Source organism: Glycine max, chromosome 2 (assembly GCF_000004515.6).
Source record: "Glycine max cultivar Williams 82 chromosome 2, Glycine_max_v4.0, whole genome shotgun sequence".
In the NCBI taxonomy this organism is placed as follows: Eukaryota; Viridiplantae; Streptophyta; class Magnoliopsida; order Fabales; family Fabaceae; genus Glycine; species Glycine max.
The window spans coordinates 46,302,528-46,320,897 of record NC_016089.4 but is presented as its reverse complement, the minus strand read 5'-3'; the positions used below and the strand labels follow the sequence as shown (position 1 = coordinate 46,320,897).

Below are 18,370 nucleotides of genomic sequence, written 5' to 3'. Positions count from 1 at the left end.
TGTTAAAAATTTGAAATTATATGTCATCTTATATAATGTCATAATTCTAATATTCATCTCGAATGATCTTGATGGCACTCTCATTTATCAGGCATTGCCTACTGTTTTTCTTATATTTGTTTGAATTTTTTACATTCTTGGGACAATGTTCTACCCTATTTTCCTTGTTTTGCTTACTACTATTACTATAATAGTTCTTCTTTGAGCATTATCTCTGGCAAGTTTTAACATATATTTCCAGAGCTTTTTCATCTATTTTCTGTTATGGCTTCTAGGCATTAGATAAGTGTCGAGATTCACCTCCCAATGACTGGCCAGCTGCTGCTTATGTACTTCTTGGCCGACAAGATTTGGCAATGTCAACTTTGGCTCGTGAATGCAAATATAGGGGCATTGAAACACCAACCAATGTGAATGTTATATCTATGTCCACACCTTATATGTTAAATCTGCATCCAGTGACAATATCTTCTACTATTTCTGATGCAATTGGATTGGAAGGAACAAAGTTTGAGGATACAGATTCAGTTGATGGGTCTATGACTGATGGTATGGAGCATATATTCAACTCAAGCACACAGTTGCGTTATGGTCGTGATCTTAGATTGAATGAGGTCAGTTATGGAACTTAAGAACTTTTGAACAATACTGATTTGATTATTGTTTTTCTTTGATATATATTTTCAATCCCTGTTGTGGCTTGTCTATAGATCATATAAAAGATTATGGTTTTTGCCCATCAATGTATTTGCAATCATTTTGGGCAAAGTACTGCTGCTGCTTTTTTGTCATCTCATTGCTACTGTTGAAAATCAGAATATAATATACTGATTTATTAATAATAGTGGTTTATAGGCACATAATCTTTGATTTAGAGGAAACACTATATCTTATATATAATTAATGTAATTAACCTATATAAACATGCATCCACAGTGTACTCTGACACACAATTTTCAGTCACTTATTACTCTATTTCTTCTATTTTAACAGCTACTAGTGAGTCCAGAGGATTTTTTATTTTATTTTTCACCTTTCTTCAACAACAAAAACTGATAGGAGAAAAGAAGAGTGCTATATGATACTGTTAATGTCAAGCCTTTATGCATACAACATCAACTGCTTTATAGTCTTAGAAATATGAAACTTTTTATACTGTTTTTCTTACTTGATGGGACATTTCTGAACCTGCAATGTTACTATGCCTCAATGGAGAATTCTTACAGGATTAGGCTCTATAGTCTATCAGTACATGGATTTTATCTTTACTGATATCTTGAGGCATTTTACTAGTCAAATGGAAATTGATTTATGTTATGCTGGTGCAGAAGTTACTTACAAACTTATTTCTTTCTTATCTGAATCATGGCTCTGGCTACTTTTACTAGGTTAGACGCCTTTTGTGCTCTTCAAGACCTGTGGCAATTCAAACATCTGCTAACCATAGTGCTTCTGATCAGGACCTCCAGCAGGTATGTGTTGCCGTGGTATTTGTTTTATTTGTGATTGTCAACAGTTTTGTTTATAATTTGATTATTCAAGCATCTGATAATATACTCAATGGTGGTATTCTTAGCAAGTCTGATCCTGCCACCCTCCTTCTTTGGTAAAAATTCTTATATACACCCGATGTAATGATCTCAATCTTGCTGACTATGACATACATATAACTTTGAAATTAGATCTGCTGTTCTGTACTGTCATATTAACTTTAAGTGGAATTCTTGGTCATTAGGTGTAAGTGTGTAACATGCCTGATTTATGTAAAAAAAATATCTCCCCATTATAAGATGTTTCATCACACACTAGTGGAAGAAATTCATTCTTTTTCAGGTGACACTTTAGCTATCCTACATATAATTGAGCTTTTCATACATTTCTTTGGTCACATAATTTGGTTGTTTGTTTCCTTGATTTCTTTGTTTATTTTGTCATAAATTTGTGTTTCTTCCGAGTTTTAATGTTTAGTTGATTTTTGTTAGTATCATCATATTGAGGTTAAGTTATGATTTTTATATTAGGTCACACTATTTGATTTAACTATTAAGGTAACGTAAAATAATTACTTGCCAATGTCAAGAATTAAACATTTTGATTCAACTATGGTATATATAACTAAAGGAAAATATGTTTATTTTTTTTTACCTTTTTTACTTTTTCTCCCTTTTGATGATTTTTTTATATTAAAAAAAGTAAATCTAGATTGTTATGAATTGGTGTTTGTTACATTAGTAATCATTTTTCATTTTTAATTGTTACAGCAGCTAAATCAAATCAATACCAAACTAAAGAAACCTAAGAAATTTGTAATTTGCATATTGTACACGACTTGTCTTGTTGTACTTATACAGGGAACATGGCTTGCTTGAGTTGGTAATGATCGCAATTGTGGGCTATGTTTTAATTCTTCCATGTTTGTAATTGTTTTCTCATTTAGTATGTTTTTTCTCTCCTAGCAAATTCTATTCTTGAAAAAGATGGCCAAATTTGATTTTAATTATCTGCTGCACATTGCTTCCTGTTTGTGATTTATATTCTCTTATATATTTCTCAAGTTGAACGGGTACACTTTTTATTTTATTTTTTATTTTTATGTATAAATCTGTCTTTGATACATTTCTTTTATTTTTATGAAGGCTCAATTGTGGCACCTTGCACAAAGGACCACTTCACTTCCTCTTGGACGTGGGGCATTTACCCTTGCAACCATATATACACTCTTAACTGAGGTGCTCTTTACGTTTAACTATTTTATATTCATATTTGCCTTCACTGAGAATTTTGAATTTTCTTTTGGAAATATACTCTTTCTGATTGAAATTGTCACAATTTTTAGGCTTTTACTGTTCCAAAGCTTGTATTAGCGGGCCGATTGCCAGCCCAACAGAATGCTACTGTAAGTAGATATCATATTTTTTACTATATCTGCAATACCTGTTTTGGCTTGTGAAATTATTTACTAGTTTTTCTATTTGTTAACTTGAGTCATGTTTGTCTATTCACAGGTTAACCTTGATCCAAACATCAGGAACATACAAGAACTCAGGTCGTGGCCTGAGTTTCATAATGCTGTTGCTGCTGGACTTAGACTAGCCCCTCTCCAGGTTTAACATTGATCCTTAAGTTACATAGTTTTGAATTGTTTAATCTTGTTTCTGCTAGGAAATTATTTTATTTTATTTTTTGATAATAAAGAAATTTATTAAGATAGGAAAGGAAGATACAAAAAGATGATAAGAAACATTCAACACAACTTGCCAATTTCTCTTGAGATCTAACTAGGACACTCCTAACTCCCCTAAAAAGAAACAAAAACATATAGTAATTAGGCAATTGTTGGATATTGTTAGATATCCTTAATTATGGTAATTAGGCAATTACAATTTCTCTTCACGACTTCAATGAGCTTCTGCCACCCCAGACCAAGAACTTGAAAAGTGGAAGACCTTTCACATGTTATTGACCTTATATGGGTACTTGCTGAGTATTCTTGTATTCATGACCAGTTTTGGGTTTCTCCTACTATTCTTACGTGGTCTATTTTGTTGGAGAACTATAAAGTCTCACATCAAAAAAATAAAGACAAGCAAAGATGTATATAAGTGTAGAGGGGTTGTGTCCTCTTAGGATTCGAGTGTGGGTCTAAGCCTAACTCAACTCCAATAGCCAGCTCATAGAGTGAGGGTTGTGCTCCCTGCCCTCCACTTATGTAAAATTGTATAATTTTTTGTATTTGATGTGTATGGAGAGACAAACAAACAAAACAGCACATTTCAACTCGTTGAGTCACAGGATATTATTTGTATAGGAGCTGTTTGGTGACTGATCACAAGATACGAAAAAAATTTTGTGCTATCCACCAATTGATACACTGCAAAATTTACTACTATACCTTTTATGTTGTGTAACATTTATAAAAAAGGATCTAGGAAAAAAGATTACAATTTTTTTTTTTTTTTTTAAATTAACCCTTTGGCTTCTTTTTGTCCAGAACTTGGACTATTTTAAAAATGGCTTAATGTCTTGGTCCATTATGTTTTGCAGTTGTTTCGTTTTGGTACATTAAGTTTTTAAAGTTTCATTCTGGTACTTAAAGATTTTAAAGTGCCTCACTTTTGTCTTTTTTTCTGATTTCCGTTAGCAAACGTTAGTGTCCCATTAACATTTGAATTTTAAAATAATTAATTAACGTAGTGGCGGCTAAAAACCGCCACTATGCTTATTTTATTTCAAAAATTATAAACCATCAAAAAACCCATCTTCCCCTGTTCAGCTTCTTCTTCAACCAAACCTTAATCTCCCTTCATCTACACAACACACAACATCCCCAGGGATTCATTTTTTCACGACCTTGATCTCACACGCTCCCTTCTTTCCACTTTTGATTCACTCACAAAGCCATACAAACTGTTACCCAACAATAACCTCTGACAATCTATTTTTTCACTATCTCAACAACTCCCCACACATAACCAACCCTTTTCTCACTGGACACAAAGAGAAACAAAAAATCTTGCCTACACATCCAGATCCGAGAAACGATGTGGTCATTGTGTTGGATGCACACAACCATTGAGTTTTGGGAAACGATGTTGCTGAGCGGCATGGAGTGGAAGAGTGTGCGAGTGGCGACGAGATTTCCGTAGCGTGAGAGGGAAAGGTTCTAGAACTCGCCTCACAATCCTTCTTCTATTTCCTGTTCATAGACCCCAAGTTATTGCCTTGCTTTAGATGCGGTGGTGGCGGCAAAGTGGAGGCCGAGATGGTCTGGATACAAACCTTTTTCTCGGATCTGGAGAAGGAGCGAGGGAGTCTGAACCGTGCAACCCCAGCACCACTGTAATGCCACCGTGCGCCATTGATACCTTCACCATCACCCACTTCGTTTTCTCGTCTCATGAACCTAGATCCGCACGACCACCATCACCAGATCCGCATGCCGCCACCCTCTCACGCTCCCTTCTTTGTTTTCTTTTGATTTTCTGTTTTTCGGTCATCTCCTTTCTCTGCAAATCTTCTACATTCAAACATTTATAAAAAGTAATTTAAGACTATACTTTGTACATATTGTTTGATTCCTTATTTGGGGGAGAAGGTAGTGGTGTTGTTGTTTGTGTAGTGATTGAGGTTTTTTATGGAAAAAACACAGTGACAGCTTTTAGCCGCCACTATTTTAAATTACTATTTCAAAAAATTTAAGTTAACAGAATTACTAATGTTTCTAATGGAAAACCGAAGAAATATAGGAGAGTAGTATTTTACTCTCTAAGTGTTTTTTACTTAGTTTCTGTATCTCTTGTAATCAGAGGTTAGTTAACTGTTAGACCGTTGTAAGTACAACTGTCAACAGCTTTATCATTCTGTTATGCAGCTGCCTATATGTACTGCTTCATTCCCCAACCTCTGGTTGGGTTGAATCCTCATCTATACAGAAACACTTTCCTCTCTCTCTCTCTCTCTCTCTCTTCTCCCTAAATCTCTTTAAGAAAGGACTAAAATGAAACTTTCAAAAACTTAAAGGAACAAATTGAAACTTTTAAAACAAAATGTACCAAAATGAAACAACTACGAAACATAATGGATCAAAAGTAACATTAAGCCTTTAAAAATTAAACAAAGTACTTCTTTTTTTATGCTCTCCTTTCCCTTTCTTTTAGCAAAACAAACAGACTGTTAATGGAGTCTGTCAGAAATTAGAGACACATACCAAAAACTCAAGGCATCATACTGTTTTAAAGCAATAATTCACTCTCAACTATGTTGTTACTGAACAAAGCTTTGGGTTTGAGTATTTGTTATTGTAGCTTGCATAATTGTGTGGTTGCATATTTTTGAAAAATGCATATAATTCCTTTTGCAGGGAAGAATGTCAAGAACTTGGATTTTGTATAACAAACCTGAGGAGCCAAATTCTGTTCACGCTGGACTTCTACTTGCACTAGGATTGCATGGATATCTGCGTGTATTAGCTGTTACTGACATCTACCAATATTTTTCTCAGGTTTAATTATCTAATGCTCCACTAGCACTCCATTTTATTTTAATGTTAATGATTTATTGTTACTAAACAGAAACAATTAATCATAAATTTCTGTTGAAAATAAAAAAATTCATACCTCATAGCATATATTATTTGTTGCTGCCTCTCTAAGCTCAATCTTACTTTTTTGGCACATATTATTTAGCCTTTGTATAGTTACCTTTCTAGTCGGGTTGTATCTAGTTATAGGTTGAAAGCTTTTACAATTAGGGTATTTGCCTAGTTATCAAGCGTTGTAGTGTTGCATTGTGGCTGTCCCTAGCTATAGGAACTGCATTGCAGAGTGTTCCTGTGTCTCATCTGTTGTGCCTACAATGCAATTGCAGGTATTGCAGCAACTATGCTGTTTTTCTTTTGGGGTGGTGGGGTTTTTCAGTTGGTAAGGAGCAAGAAGACAATTTTTGTTGCTGAAGGAAAATAGACAATGATGATTGTAAAGTTCTCACAGTTTTTTGTTTTTTTTTTTTAAAACTGAAATATTCTCGTGAGTGATTGGAGTCAGAATGAAGTTCAATGAACTAAAACTTAAATTGGAACTTAAATTCTCTAAGGGTAGAGTCTATAAACTGTTTGATTTTAAGGGCCTGTTTGTCACCACAAAATGCTCGATGCCATATAATTCATTTAATTTCAATTAACTTGGGGACAAATCTTTACTTTTTATGTTATAGTTATCTTTCAGCTTTTCCATTTTATATTTTTTTTTTTTTTTTCAGCAAAAATAGTAATTATATTAATTGAGTACCAGGGGTACTAAAAGATACAATATAATAATCAGTGTTAGGCTCGAGATTAAAATAGATGTCTGAATCAGTAACTGATAACGAGTTACATGCTACATCCGTATGCTTAAATAAAAATTCTATACATGACTGCTGGAAAAAGCTGCACTAATATTAGAAGACCAGTGGTTGTAGTGAATACTAAAATCTTTCTCCAGCTGCATGAGCCATGTCCATGTTAAGAAAATAGCTTCATCTAGTATTCTGTTGGCATTAAAAGTCCCATTGGAGAAGATCATATTATTCCTTTGCTTCCAAATACTCCATGTCAGTGCTAGCCACCACCATTTCCATCTACTTGCTCTCATTCCCTCTGTCACTCCATATATGTGTTGGAGGAAGTGTTGCCTTGGATGATTTGGGAAAGCCCCCACTAACTTCACCCATGATAATGATTCCCACCATAGCGGGATTATCCTTCTACAATGAAAAAATAGGTGGACAGCGCTCTCCTCAGCTGAACTGCAGAATGGACACATTGGATCTTCGACCTCAATTTGCTTTCTCCTCAAATTTGATCTTGTTGGTAGCCTATCTCTTAGTAGTCTCCACGCAAATATGGTAATTTTTGAAGGAAGCTTAAGCTTCCACAACTCCTCAAAAGCTCCGTCCTGCTGCTCATGAATCGCCTCCCCTCGTAGTACGTCATATGCAGATTTAGCTGTGTACCGCCCGCTCGGATCCGCCTTCCACACCCATTGATCTTGATGTTGAGGCTGGATTCTGTAATCTTCAATCTCTCTTAAAAATGCTGCCGCCATGTCTATTTCATTGTCAAATAATGGCCTCCTCCATCTAAAATCCCATTCCCACCCATTATCTCCAACAGCCCCCATATTTTGTATATTTTGATTTTGCTGTGAAGATATCACATACAACCTAGGATACCTTGTAATCAGCGGAACCTCCCCTTCCATCCAGCTGTCCTCCCAAAACTTGAACTTGTCCCCACATCCTACCTTCCATGTAATTGTGTTCTTCAGTGACTCACCCTGTGGCGAATGTTGAACCATGAGCTTTAGATCCCTCCACCAAATAGATTCATTTCTTTGTGTCGATCCCTCACTTAGGCCCCTCCATCCCCCATACTTTGACTCCAGCACCCTAACCCACAACTCCCCCGGACATTGGAATAAGTTCCAATTCCACTTACCCAGCAATGACACGTTAAAAGAATTGATGTCCTTTACTCCCAATCCCCCCTCTTCCTTCGGTAGACAAACTGTTTCCCATTTTATCCATGCTATTTTGCGCTGTTGTTGATCGCCTCCCCATAAAAAGTTTCTCTGCAATCTTACTAGCTTATCCACTACCTTTTGCGGGACCCTGAAAAAAGAAAGAAAATATATAGGAATAGAAGTTAGCACTGAGTTTATGAGAGTCACTCTCCCCCCAAAAGACAAATGTCTTTGCTTCCACTTCGCTAATTTTCTCTCACACTTAGATATGATAGGGTCCCATGTCTGATATCTTCTCGGATTTGCTCCAATAGGAACACCCAGGTATGAGAAAGGTAGTGTCAACAGGCTACAATTGAGGTATTCAGCTGCCTCCCTTTTCCACATTTCAGTCACTCCGAAAGCACCAAAACCGCTTTTAGCAAAGTTTATCTTAAGGCCCGACACTAGTTCAAAAGCCCTCAACATTGCTTTAATAGCTCGGACATTTTCCATGGATGCTTCGCCAAAGAAAATTGTGTCGTCCGCATACTGGAGGAGACTAATTTCCACGTTGTTTTTACCACAAATAAATCCCTTAAACATCCCCTTCTCGAGTGCTTGTGACATAATGCCACTTAGAGCCTCCGCAACCATATTAAAAAGGAGAGGTGACAATGGGTCTCCTTGTCTGAGTCCCCTCTGAGGCACAAACTCGGCTGAAGGACTACCGTTGACCAGAACCGAAACTGATGCTGACTTTAGGCAACCCTCCATCCATGCAATCCACTTAGTGCAAAAACCCATTCGATTCATCATATAGAACAAGAAATCCCACCGTACAGAGTCGTATGCCTTCTCATAGTCCACTTTGAAGACTATGCAAGGTTTATGACATCTTTTAGCTTCATCCATCACCTCACTAGCAATCATCACACTATGTAACATGTGCCGGCCTTCTATAAATGCTGATTGCCTTTCGTGTATGATGAAAGGCATAACCTTCTTTAACCTGTTCGCCAACACCTTGGCAACAATCTTGTAGGTGCACCCTATCAATGAGATAGGTCTATATTCATTTAGCCTCTGTGGGTCTAGGACTTTGGGGATTAGAGCTATGAAAGATGCATTTAACCCTTTTGGAAACACCCCATTTACATGGAATTCGTCCAAAAAACGCAGGAAATCAGCCTTGATAATGGGCCAGAATTGCTTTATGAATTTGAAAGTCAGCCCGTCCGGCCCTGGGCTTTTGTCAGACCCACACTCCCACACTGCCTTCTTGACCTCGTTTTCCTGGAAACGTCCCACCATGATATCATTTTGATGGCTATCGATAGACTGGAAAAGTATCCCCTCCAATGTATATCTTTGGAACTCTGATTCTTGGAAGCGCTTTTCAAAGAACGACCTTACTGCAGCTTTAACTGCTGTTGGCTCTTCTATCCATGACCCATCAATCATCAGCCCTTGCAAGCTGTTATGTCTTCTGCGTGCATTAATCATCAGGTGAAAATACCTCGAATTACAGTCTCCTTCCCTTATCCACCGAGCTCTTGCCTTCTGCCTTAATAGTGACTCGTGTGATTGAGCCGCCACCCATAAGTCCTCCTGAAGCTGCTTCCTTATGCCTTCCTCTTGAAGAGATAAGTGCCTATCAGATGTGGACTCCTCCAGCTTATTTAGTTCTTGTTCAATCTTCTTAAATCTTTTGAAAGTATCCCCGAAATGGTCTCTATTCCACGCCTTTAGACTATTCTTGAGTGCTTTTATTTTCTGTTTTAGAACGTATCCACCCCAGCCACTTATCTGGTTAGATGTCCAGCTCTCCGTCACAGTTTTCTTGAAAGAAGCATCCGATAACCAACAATCCATTATTCTGAAAGGTTTTGGCCCCCAATCAGAATTTCTGGATCTGAGTAGTAACGGACAATGGTCTGAAAAGTTCCTCTCCAATGTGAATTGGGTTGTTCCAGGCCATTTGGTGAGCCAATCTGCAGATACCAAGAACCTATCTAACTTGCTCCTAGCTGATCCATTGGGTCGTACCCAGGTGAACTTACTTCCCACCCAAGGTGGTTCGTCAACCTCCAAGTCTTCAATCCATCCATTAAATTCTCTAGACCCAATATTCTCCAAACTCCTGTGGCATGTTCCAAATCTCTCTGTGTGATTTCTGGTACAATTAAAATCCCCTAAAATGCACCATAAACCATCATGATGCTGACATTTCAGTTGTTTAATTGCCTCCCATAGCACCCTTTTGCCTTGTATATCACAAGGAGAATAAACACTAACAATATTCACTGATTGGTCTTCTTGTATCCACTTTCCTGACATCATTACATATCCTGGCCCAATGATCTTCCTCTCCATCCTAAAAACTTTTTCACTCCATAGGCATAGAATGCCGCCAGCCGTATGAGTTGCTGGTTGATCTGCCCATTGTACATCAGGATCCCCCCATAGCGCATGACATATGTCTCTGTCTATCAACTCCTTTTTTGTCTCCTGAATGCATAACATATCAACATGCTGTTTATTTACCAACCTTCTTATTGCTGGCCATTTTACCCCTCTCCCTAGACCCCTTGCATTGTAAGTGATAATATTCATTGACTCTTCCTCATCCCCCCTAAACTCTCTGACTCTTTAATGTCCCTTTCTTCCATTGCTATCAGCTGCTGAACCTGATCCATTTTCTCTTTGTGGCACGTCACTCCAAGCTCTCTAGTCATCTGCCAAAGTGTCTCTGCTTCCTTAGTTATATTGGTGTCCTGTATTTCATTTTGCTGGCTCATACATTCCCTATTCACCTCGATGTTATCTGGGTCAGCTTGCCAATTATTTGACTGCTCGTGGGCCTCTTTGTTGCTTTCCTGTTGTGTTACTCTTTTCCCCTGTTCCACTACCTCTCCCGAAGTCATCTGTGGTCCATTTTCATTTGATTGCTTTTTGCGCCATTTTTTCCTAAAATACACACTAAATGGGGGTGTTTGGGCAGATTGGGCCTTCAGGTTATAGTCTACCTGATGTGTTAGAAATTTGGGGGGGGTGTGAGTAGTAAAGTCCAGCCCACAATTGTAGTGGGCCATGTCACAAGCCACTGCTGAGTGGATGTTTATATGCTCTACATCTGTCCCGGACCCTCCTTCCTTCTTATTTCCTTGTTCATGCTTTGCTTTTCCCTTCCCGACAGGATTTATGGCCCCTATAATCCGCTCTACCCCTGAATCGCACCTGGTCACTGCTCCCACTGCTGCTCTGGCCTCACCGTACGTCCCCATTTGACTTTTGGTTGCCCCGTTGCTTTCCCCACCGACCCTGCAACGGCTTTCTTCCTCTATCCCCCAGTCCAAGTTATTATCCAGTGGTTCGCTGGTTGTGATGCGACCATTGGATAATAACTGGATGGAGGTGCTTGCTGTCGGTCCTTGCATGCCGTTATCCTCCTCCGGCGCTGTGTCCGCCTCCGACGTTACCCTCCGCTCCTCCACCATTTCAACCTTCTGGCTCCCACTTTGAGGTTTCGCCGTCATCAGTTCCGATAACGAAACCATCTCGCTTTCCTCCGAGCAAATGTCCTCCGATGAACTAAGCATCGTGCTCCGCCGGCAATGGCACCAGTTGGGACTGCTTCCACTTTCCTCTATTATGTGTACCTGGAACACCTCCGTTTCAATGTGGACGCTCACCGTGTGCTGAATCAGTGGTTTCCACGGTGTTCTTACAAGGAGCCTTGCCCTGTCCATCTTCCTCAAATCCTCCATCTCCTCGTCTACTTCCACTACCTCGCCTATGGCCGTCACGATCTCCCTTAAGTGTGTTGGGTCCCATGCTACCAGCGGCACTCCCCAACATTGCACCCATGTAAGTCTAGACCCAGCACGCATCTTCTTGTTCCACCTTTCTACCGAGTAGAACATCACCTCCCTTCCTGCATTCCCTTCCTCCATCATTTGTTTTGCCTTGTCTTCGGTAAGTCCGGGGAGAAGTACCATGTCGTCGCCGATGTATTTCGGCACTACGTCTAATCCCCAGTCCCATAGCATATTCTCCTCTACTCTGTCAAGGAGTGCAAGATTTTTTAGCCTTCCCACCCATGCATCCTGTAGCCATTTCGGTGCTGTCATAGGTCTGTCGAGATGTACTTCTGATCTCGAAGTGTTGGTTTTAGCATTCTGAACTGCCGATGTCCTCCTCTGCTGTATACGTGGTTCTCTCCTAGCTACCACATCTGCAAAAGACCCGCGTACCAGGCCCGGCGTCGCTGTGTGTTTCTGTGCCTGGTAAGTTTCTCTGCGCCCCTGTTCGACAAGCCTGGTGTGTTCTCGTCCCCCTGTTGATTGTGGTTGCACTCGACCCCTACCTCTTTCAAATTTAGGGATGTTAACATATAACTTTAATCCCCCCATGACTATGTTATCCAAACGCCTTTCCAACTGTTGGACGTTATCCACTCCGATGAATCTCACAAATCCATACCTTCTTCCGGTCCTATTCCTCTTGTTGGGAATAAACACCTCCCTGACATCACCCGCTCTTCTGAATATCTTCCATAGCTCATCTTCTGTTGTATCTTCAGGAAAACGTGTGAAATAAAACGATGATATATTCCGATGATCTCTCCAGTTGACTCGCAAGCGACGTTGTTGACCTCCTTTCCCTTCCCTGGCGATAAACAGACATGGACCCTCCATACCTCTCGTCCTCTCATTCTCTCTTCTCTCCCTTCTCGACCTCACTCTTTCCCACCCGCTGTCTCTCTCACTGTCTCGCTCTGTCTCTCTCTCTCTCTCTCTCATTGTGAATTTGATCTCCATTTTATATGACGTTAAATTATTTTCCCTACATATTTTTAGGAGCATGAAAGTACTACTGTGGGATTAATGCTTGGCCTTGCTGCTTCTTATGGAAGCACTATGCATCCTGCTATATCAAAGGTATTATCAAGCACAATTTTTCTGGTGAAATTGTAGCAGATCTCTGCCCTCAGATACTAGATCATAGTTGAAGTGCATTAGAAAATCTTATTGATTCCTTTGTTTTTTTCTTGATCATGAAGGTACTTGCAATTTTAATGCAAAAACACAGTTTTTTTTTTTTTGAACGGCCAAAATATCATATATTATATAAGGATAGTACCAGGGGTACTACAAAGATACAGATAAAAAGCCATAGGCTGAGATTAGAAAGTAAAGTCTACACAAGCTTCCCCAACTAGAGACCGTACAAAAACCACCCGTCCTTCCCACACTAGGAGAATGCAAAGGACATAGATGATGACCATTGATGAAACGGAATGGCAAAGTCCTTTTCCCACCCCCTCAACCAAGACCAGGTGAGAAAAATTACATCATCCACCAACTTGGAAATATCAAACTGTTGGTTTTTAAAAATCATAGCGTTCCTATGGTTCCAGATAGACGCTGTGGCCGCTACACAGTTTAATCTAATGGAACTAAATAAGAGGTATCTCAAGCTGGAGTATAATAGAAAACACTGATTCTTGTCAAGATTTCCATGAAAATTAAATCTGCGATGTGCCTAGTTCAACTGTTTTCCATGACCATGAGGAAATGGTAATATTTTGATTTTAGTGTGGTAAAATAAAATAATAAGCCTTCTTAATAGTATATTTTTACTTAGAACTATAATTTGTTGTGACTATCAAGTTTGCTTAAAATTAATTGAATTCAAGGATATGGTTTTGTTGATGGGGTTGACTTTAGGAATGAGGAGTGTAATTGGATTGAGTTGCCTTTCTTTTCTAATTGTTCTAGGCTAACAATTTAGATTGAACTCCCTCCCTCCCTTACAATCTATACTGTGAATTTTTGCAAACATGATCTGTCTTGATAAATTTCTTCTTTCATCCAAAACAAGGAAACAAAATGGTAGTAGATTTTGTTTTTTTTGGTTGGGAGTATTATAGAAATCATTTGATTCACAAAATGGTGTCAATTGTTGACTCAGCCATTCATTGATACAAACCAGAGAGTGAATCAAAGCATGGCTGGAATTGTCACCTGAATTGCCAGACTTGTGTGCCACACTAATGCAAATGGTCAAATAACAACACCCCCTCATGCTTAGAAATAGACAAACAAAAAATACGGGTGATCCAAATAATGAGTCGAGGATAGGTTCTGATATCATTTTAGAATGTGGACTTAGGGCCTAATTCAACCCTATAAAATCAACTTGTAAGGTTAAGATTGCCGAAGCTTTATAGGAACTACATTTATAATATCTCTAGTTGATGTGGGATCTCAACATATCCCCTCATGCCCACGACCAGACATTTGGAGTGTGAAAATATGCAGGTGATCCCTCTCATGCCTAGGAATAGATATCTAGAGCATGGACAAATATGAAATATAGGTGACCCAATAACAGATCTAGCATAGAATTTTATATCATCTCATTATTAGATTGATCCTATGTAATCAATACTGACCTTATTTGCTGATTATAAGGTCATTCTTGACACATAACATTATGGTAAAACACTGTTATATGGTATCTAGAGCTTAGGTTATAATAAAAGTTGTTCTCAAAACACCGCCAAAGACTGCCACATTGTCCATGGGGCCCCACATAGGGCCCTCACACGTGAAGTTCACACACACGATGCGTGACACATCTCTAGCGAACCGCCTTTAGTTTCTATCGGGTTGACCACATTTGTAACTGTTAGATTTCAACTTAAAAACCAATTACTAAGTGAAGTTACTCAACAGATATATAAGCTGCACCCCAAGAACAGAGGCAGACAATGTGGGACTTCCTAACACCCCTCTCCACAGATGCCTGCCAATACAGACGAGCCTACTAGAACAGTTAAGAACTAAGATGGGCTACAGACTTTGATACCATGTTAGATTTCAACTTAAAAACCAATTGACACTATGTGTGTGATCTCAATCTCAAATACACTCCAAATAAAACTTGACCATCAAAATTAAATAAAAATTAAAAAGCATATTTAGAGTTTTGTCACAATTACTTGCTCAAATACACTCCAATTTCTTTCACATCCTGAAGCACGGCAAGTCAAACTCAAAATTTTAATAGCTAGCTTTTGCAAATTTGGAGTTTGTGACCCAAACATTCGCCACCAATGTGCTACAATACCAACCAAGAGCATAACTTAGAATTCTGAATTGTAACATTACTACATAAAAAAAATGGTATAGTATTTGTATTTGTCATTTGGTAAAAGTTTCTTACTAGGAGAATGAGTTTTCCTTTGAGCCGTTGCAAACTCAGAACCAAAGTGTTCAACACCAATCTTGTAAAGATGCAACTCAGTTTGAATTTTTTGTTGCACATCAAATTGTGGAACCAATTTCTTAATGCAATCAAACAATCCATTGGTGACCTCAAAATCAAACTCCAAATCAGTGTTGTCATAAAAGGACTCTGGATTTAAGAAGTGGGTAGTTGCATGCAATGGCCTATGAAACTGACAATTCCATCTTTTATCAATGATTGCAAACATATCTTTGTACTTGCTTTCGATGTTGTTGAAAGACTTGATAATTGTTTCTTTTGCCTTGTCCATTGCTTCATAAATATAGCCCATGGTTGGTTTCCTTTCATCATCTACAAGACGAAGCACTTTGACAAGTGGAGCCATGACTTTAAGAGTGTAAACCACACTATTCCAAAAAGAAGGCATGATCACTACCTTTGCAGCTTCTTTCCCCTTAGGCTCCTTAGATAACTTGTTTAAGATCCATTCATCAGAAATAAACATCTTTCTAATATTACCTTTCTCTTTGTGGAGCCTTTCCAAGGTTAGATAAGAAGTGGCAAATCTAGTAATAGCATGTCTCACCAATTTCCTCTTGTTTGTACAATTTTTCAACAAGCTTAAGATACTAGAATGGGCATAGATAAACCCAACTAGATTAATTGCCCTTCTAATTGTCTTCCTTATCAAGGGAAGCTTCCCAATGTCTTCAAGCATCAAATCAATATAATGGGCTGTACAAGGAGTCCAATAAATATGTTTCCTTTTGTCTTCTAACAACTTACCCGTTAAAACATAGTTGCTCCCATTATCAGTTACAACTTGAAAAACGTTCTCTTCTCCAACTTCCTCCACAATAACATCAAGCAACTCAAAAAGCTTTTCACCTGTCTTCACAAAATTAGAGCCATCAACAAACTTCAAAAACATTGTACCAACTTGAGAGTTAACCAAAAAATTAATGATGCATCTTTGTTTTCGATCAGTCCATGCATCAGACATAATAGTACAACCATACTTGACCCATTGCTCCCCGTGGCCTTTCATCAGCTTTTCAGTGTATTCAACTTCCTTGTTTAGGAGAGGAACTCTGATGTCATGATAGCTTGGAATGGACAAATGTGGCCCATATTAACCAATGGCTGCAACCATATTTTCAAAGCTTTTCAATTTAATGAGGTTGAATGACAAACCAGCTTGGTACCAAAAGCGAGCAATATATTGATGCACCTTCAATACTTCATTCTTATCCATTGACTCTCTTATGCTCATTTGTCTCAACATTTCCATTTTTTTTCGATTGATTGCATTGTCTGGATTCTTACAAAACCTGTCAATTGGTCCTTTTTTAGTCTCACACTTTGTCTTTGCGGCCAAAGCAATAGCATTGCAAGAGTCCGCAAACTCATCTTCACTTTCATCACATCTAATTGGTTCACCAAATTCAAAATCTCTTATATTTGGCACATTACCACTGTTAGAACTACTGTAAGTGGTTGGGTCCCACTTTTTTTGTTAGACATATATTCCTTGAGCTCTTCGACTACATCTGGTGGAGTTTTCTTACAAGATGCAACGTTACCCGACTTCCCAATCAAGTGTTCTTTGACTCTCGTTATTCCTCCTTTTGTGATTTTTCCACAGTAATTACAAACAATGGTGTTTGTATCCCCTTTTACAAGTGGATGACAATACTTTCAACCAGAGTCTGTCTTATTTTTTCTTGTTGCAGCATTAGATGATGGTTCAGTCATTGTAATTAGTAGAAGAGGACTGAACAGAAAAAAAAAAGCACAACCAAAAATTGTAATAGAGTGTCAAACAAACAAAAAAAATAGAACCAAAAAGTAAAAAAGGGTGTAAAAAAAAAAATAAAATGCTCGCGTGCCTGTAGTCGTCACAATTTGTAGCCGTTGCTGCCGCCCGTTGCTCGCGTGTGTGGTGCTCGCGTGGTGCCGTCATCGACTTCGGGTGAGACTGCCGCCATCCATTGCTCGCGTGCGTGGTGCCGTCTTTGCTGGTGCGTGCAGCTTGCTGCTTGCTGCTCGTGCTCGCGCTGGAGTTCGCGTGCTGCGTGCTGCTCATCCCATTTTGATTCGAAAACTTGGTTTAGGGTTGGGTCGGGTCAGCCCAAGACGACCCAATCTGTAATTTTGGGAAAATTTTCAAAAAGAAGAGAAGTTTCTTCTGCCATAACTCCGCCACCACCGTTAAGCCTATGGCGGTTGCCATGGCGTCGCCATTTGAAACCCGCAACGCCAATGCTCTTTGGTGGCGTTTTTTCAAAAAACCGCCACGCCATACCGCCATGGTGCCGCTGTAACCGCCATTTGACAACACTAAACAAAACCCAAATTCGCAGCCCAATTATTCAAGTGCAGAGGTTCTGACTTCCAAGTGAATTTTACCCTTGAAATGACAGAAATGGCCCAAGCTTATTTGTGACAAAATTGAAGATCTTTTTCTTAGCTTTCCAGGGACTACTCACACACTCCATTTGGAGTTTTGTAGTGTCCTATAGGCCCTGCACAAGACAGATAGGTCAAGTGAGCACAAAAATCTTAAAATAAGCCACAATTAGTAATTAAGCTCAATCATTTGCCAAAGACCAAAACTAAGTTAAAGTGAGAAAATAAGGGTCAAAGAGATGTCGATTGAGCTAAGAAGAATAGAAAAATACTAAACTACTGATAGGGGCCATGCTGTTGATTCAGTGCCACATGAGGAATTAGCTCATCATGAGACAAGAGGGCCCAGAACTTGGCTAGTATATTCTAGAAGGGGTAATAAAGGAAAAAGTGGCTAAGGTTGTTAGAAATGATTGTGACGTGTTATGGGAGTGAGGGAAATATTCTTTCTAGTTATAAGGAGTAAGAAAGAGAATGGGGGGACTCACCTTAGATTGTACTATTATTCCATTATGGTTAGGGAGTACTAATTTCCTAATACGGAGCCTAGCTCTGAGTCAGAACTCTGGGGATTGTTCATTCCTTTTTCTGTAATTGCTTCATACTTTCAGTCACGAATAAAATCCTCACTTTTTTGATCATTTGTTTTTACTATTCTATTGCTCTGTTTTTTCTGGTTTGTAACAAACTGGTCCGACCTGCCGGATAACGACGCCGGAGCCAGT

General features: G+C 38.9%; 2 protein-coding genes across 7 annotated transcripts in view; one reads left to right on the top strand and one right to left on the bottom strand.

Moving 5' to 3' along the window:
• The window catches only part of LOC100778607 (anaphase-promoting complex subunit 1), a 39,861-nt gene that overhangs the window by 8,507 nt on the left and 12,984 nt on the right, over positions 1-18,370 (top strand). For 4 of the 6 annotated variants that reach the window (XM_041008991.1, XM_006575480.4, XM_041008995.1 and 1 more), the window contains exons 12-18: positions 276-614; positions 1,389-1,472; positions 2,637-2,729; positions 2,837-2,896; positions 3,006-3,104; positions 5,861-6,001; positions 12,842-12,922. In XM_041008991.1, coding sequence (XP_040864925.1) covers positions 276-614; positions 1,389-1,472; positions 2,637-2,729; positions 2,837-2,896; positions 3,006-3,104; positions 5,861-6,001; positions 12,842-12,922 — 897 coding nt within the window. The remainder of the gene's footprint in view (positions 1-275; positions 615-1,388; positions 1,473-2,636; positions 2,730-2,836; positions 2,897-3,005; positions 3,105-5,860; positions 6,002-12,841; positions 12,923-18,370) is intronic. The other 2 variants (XM_041008997.1, XM_041008998.1) reach the window with 1 other exon arrangement.
• On the bottom strand, positions 7,994-12,786 carry LOC121173424 (uncharacterized). The gene is made up of 2 exons (XM_041009002.1): positions 11,009-12,786; positions 7,994-8,148 (listed from the first exon to the last, which is right to left on the bottom strand). Exons 1-2 carry the CDS (start codon positions 12,782-12,784, stop codon positions 8,125-8,127), a joined length of 1,800 nt encoding a protein of 599 aa, XP_040864936.1. The 5' UTR covers positions 12,785-12,786; the 3' UTR covers positions 7,994-8,124.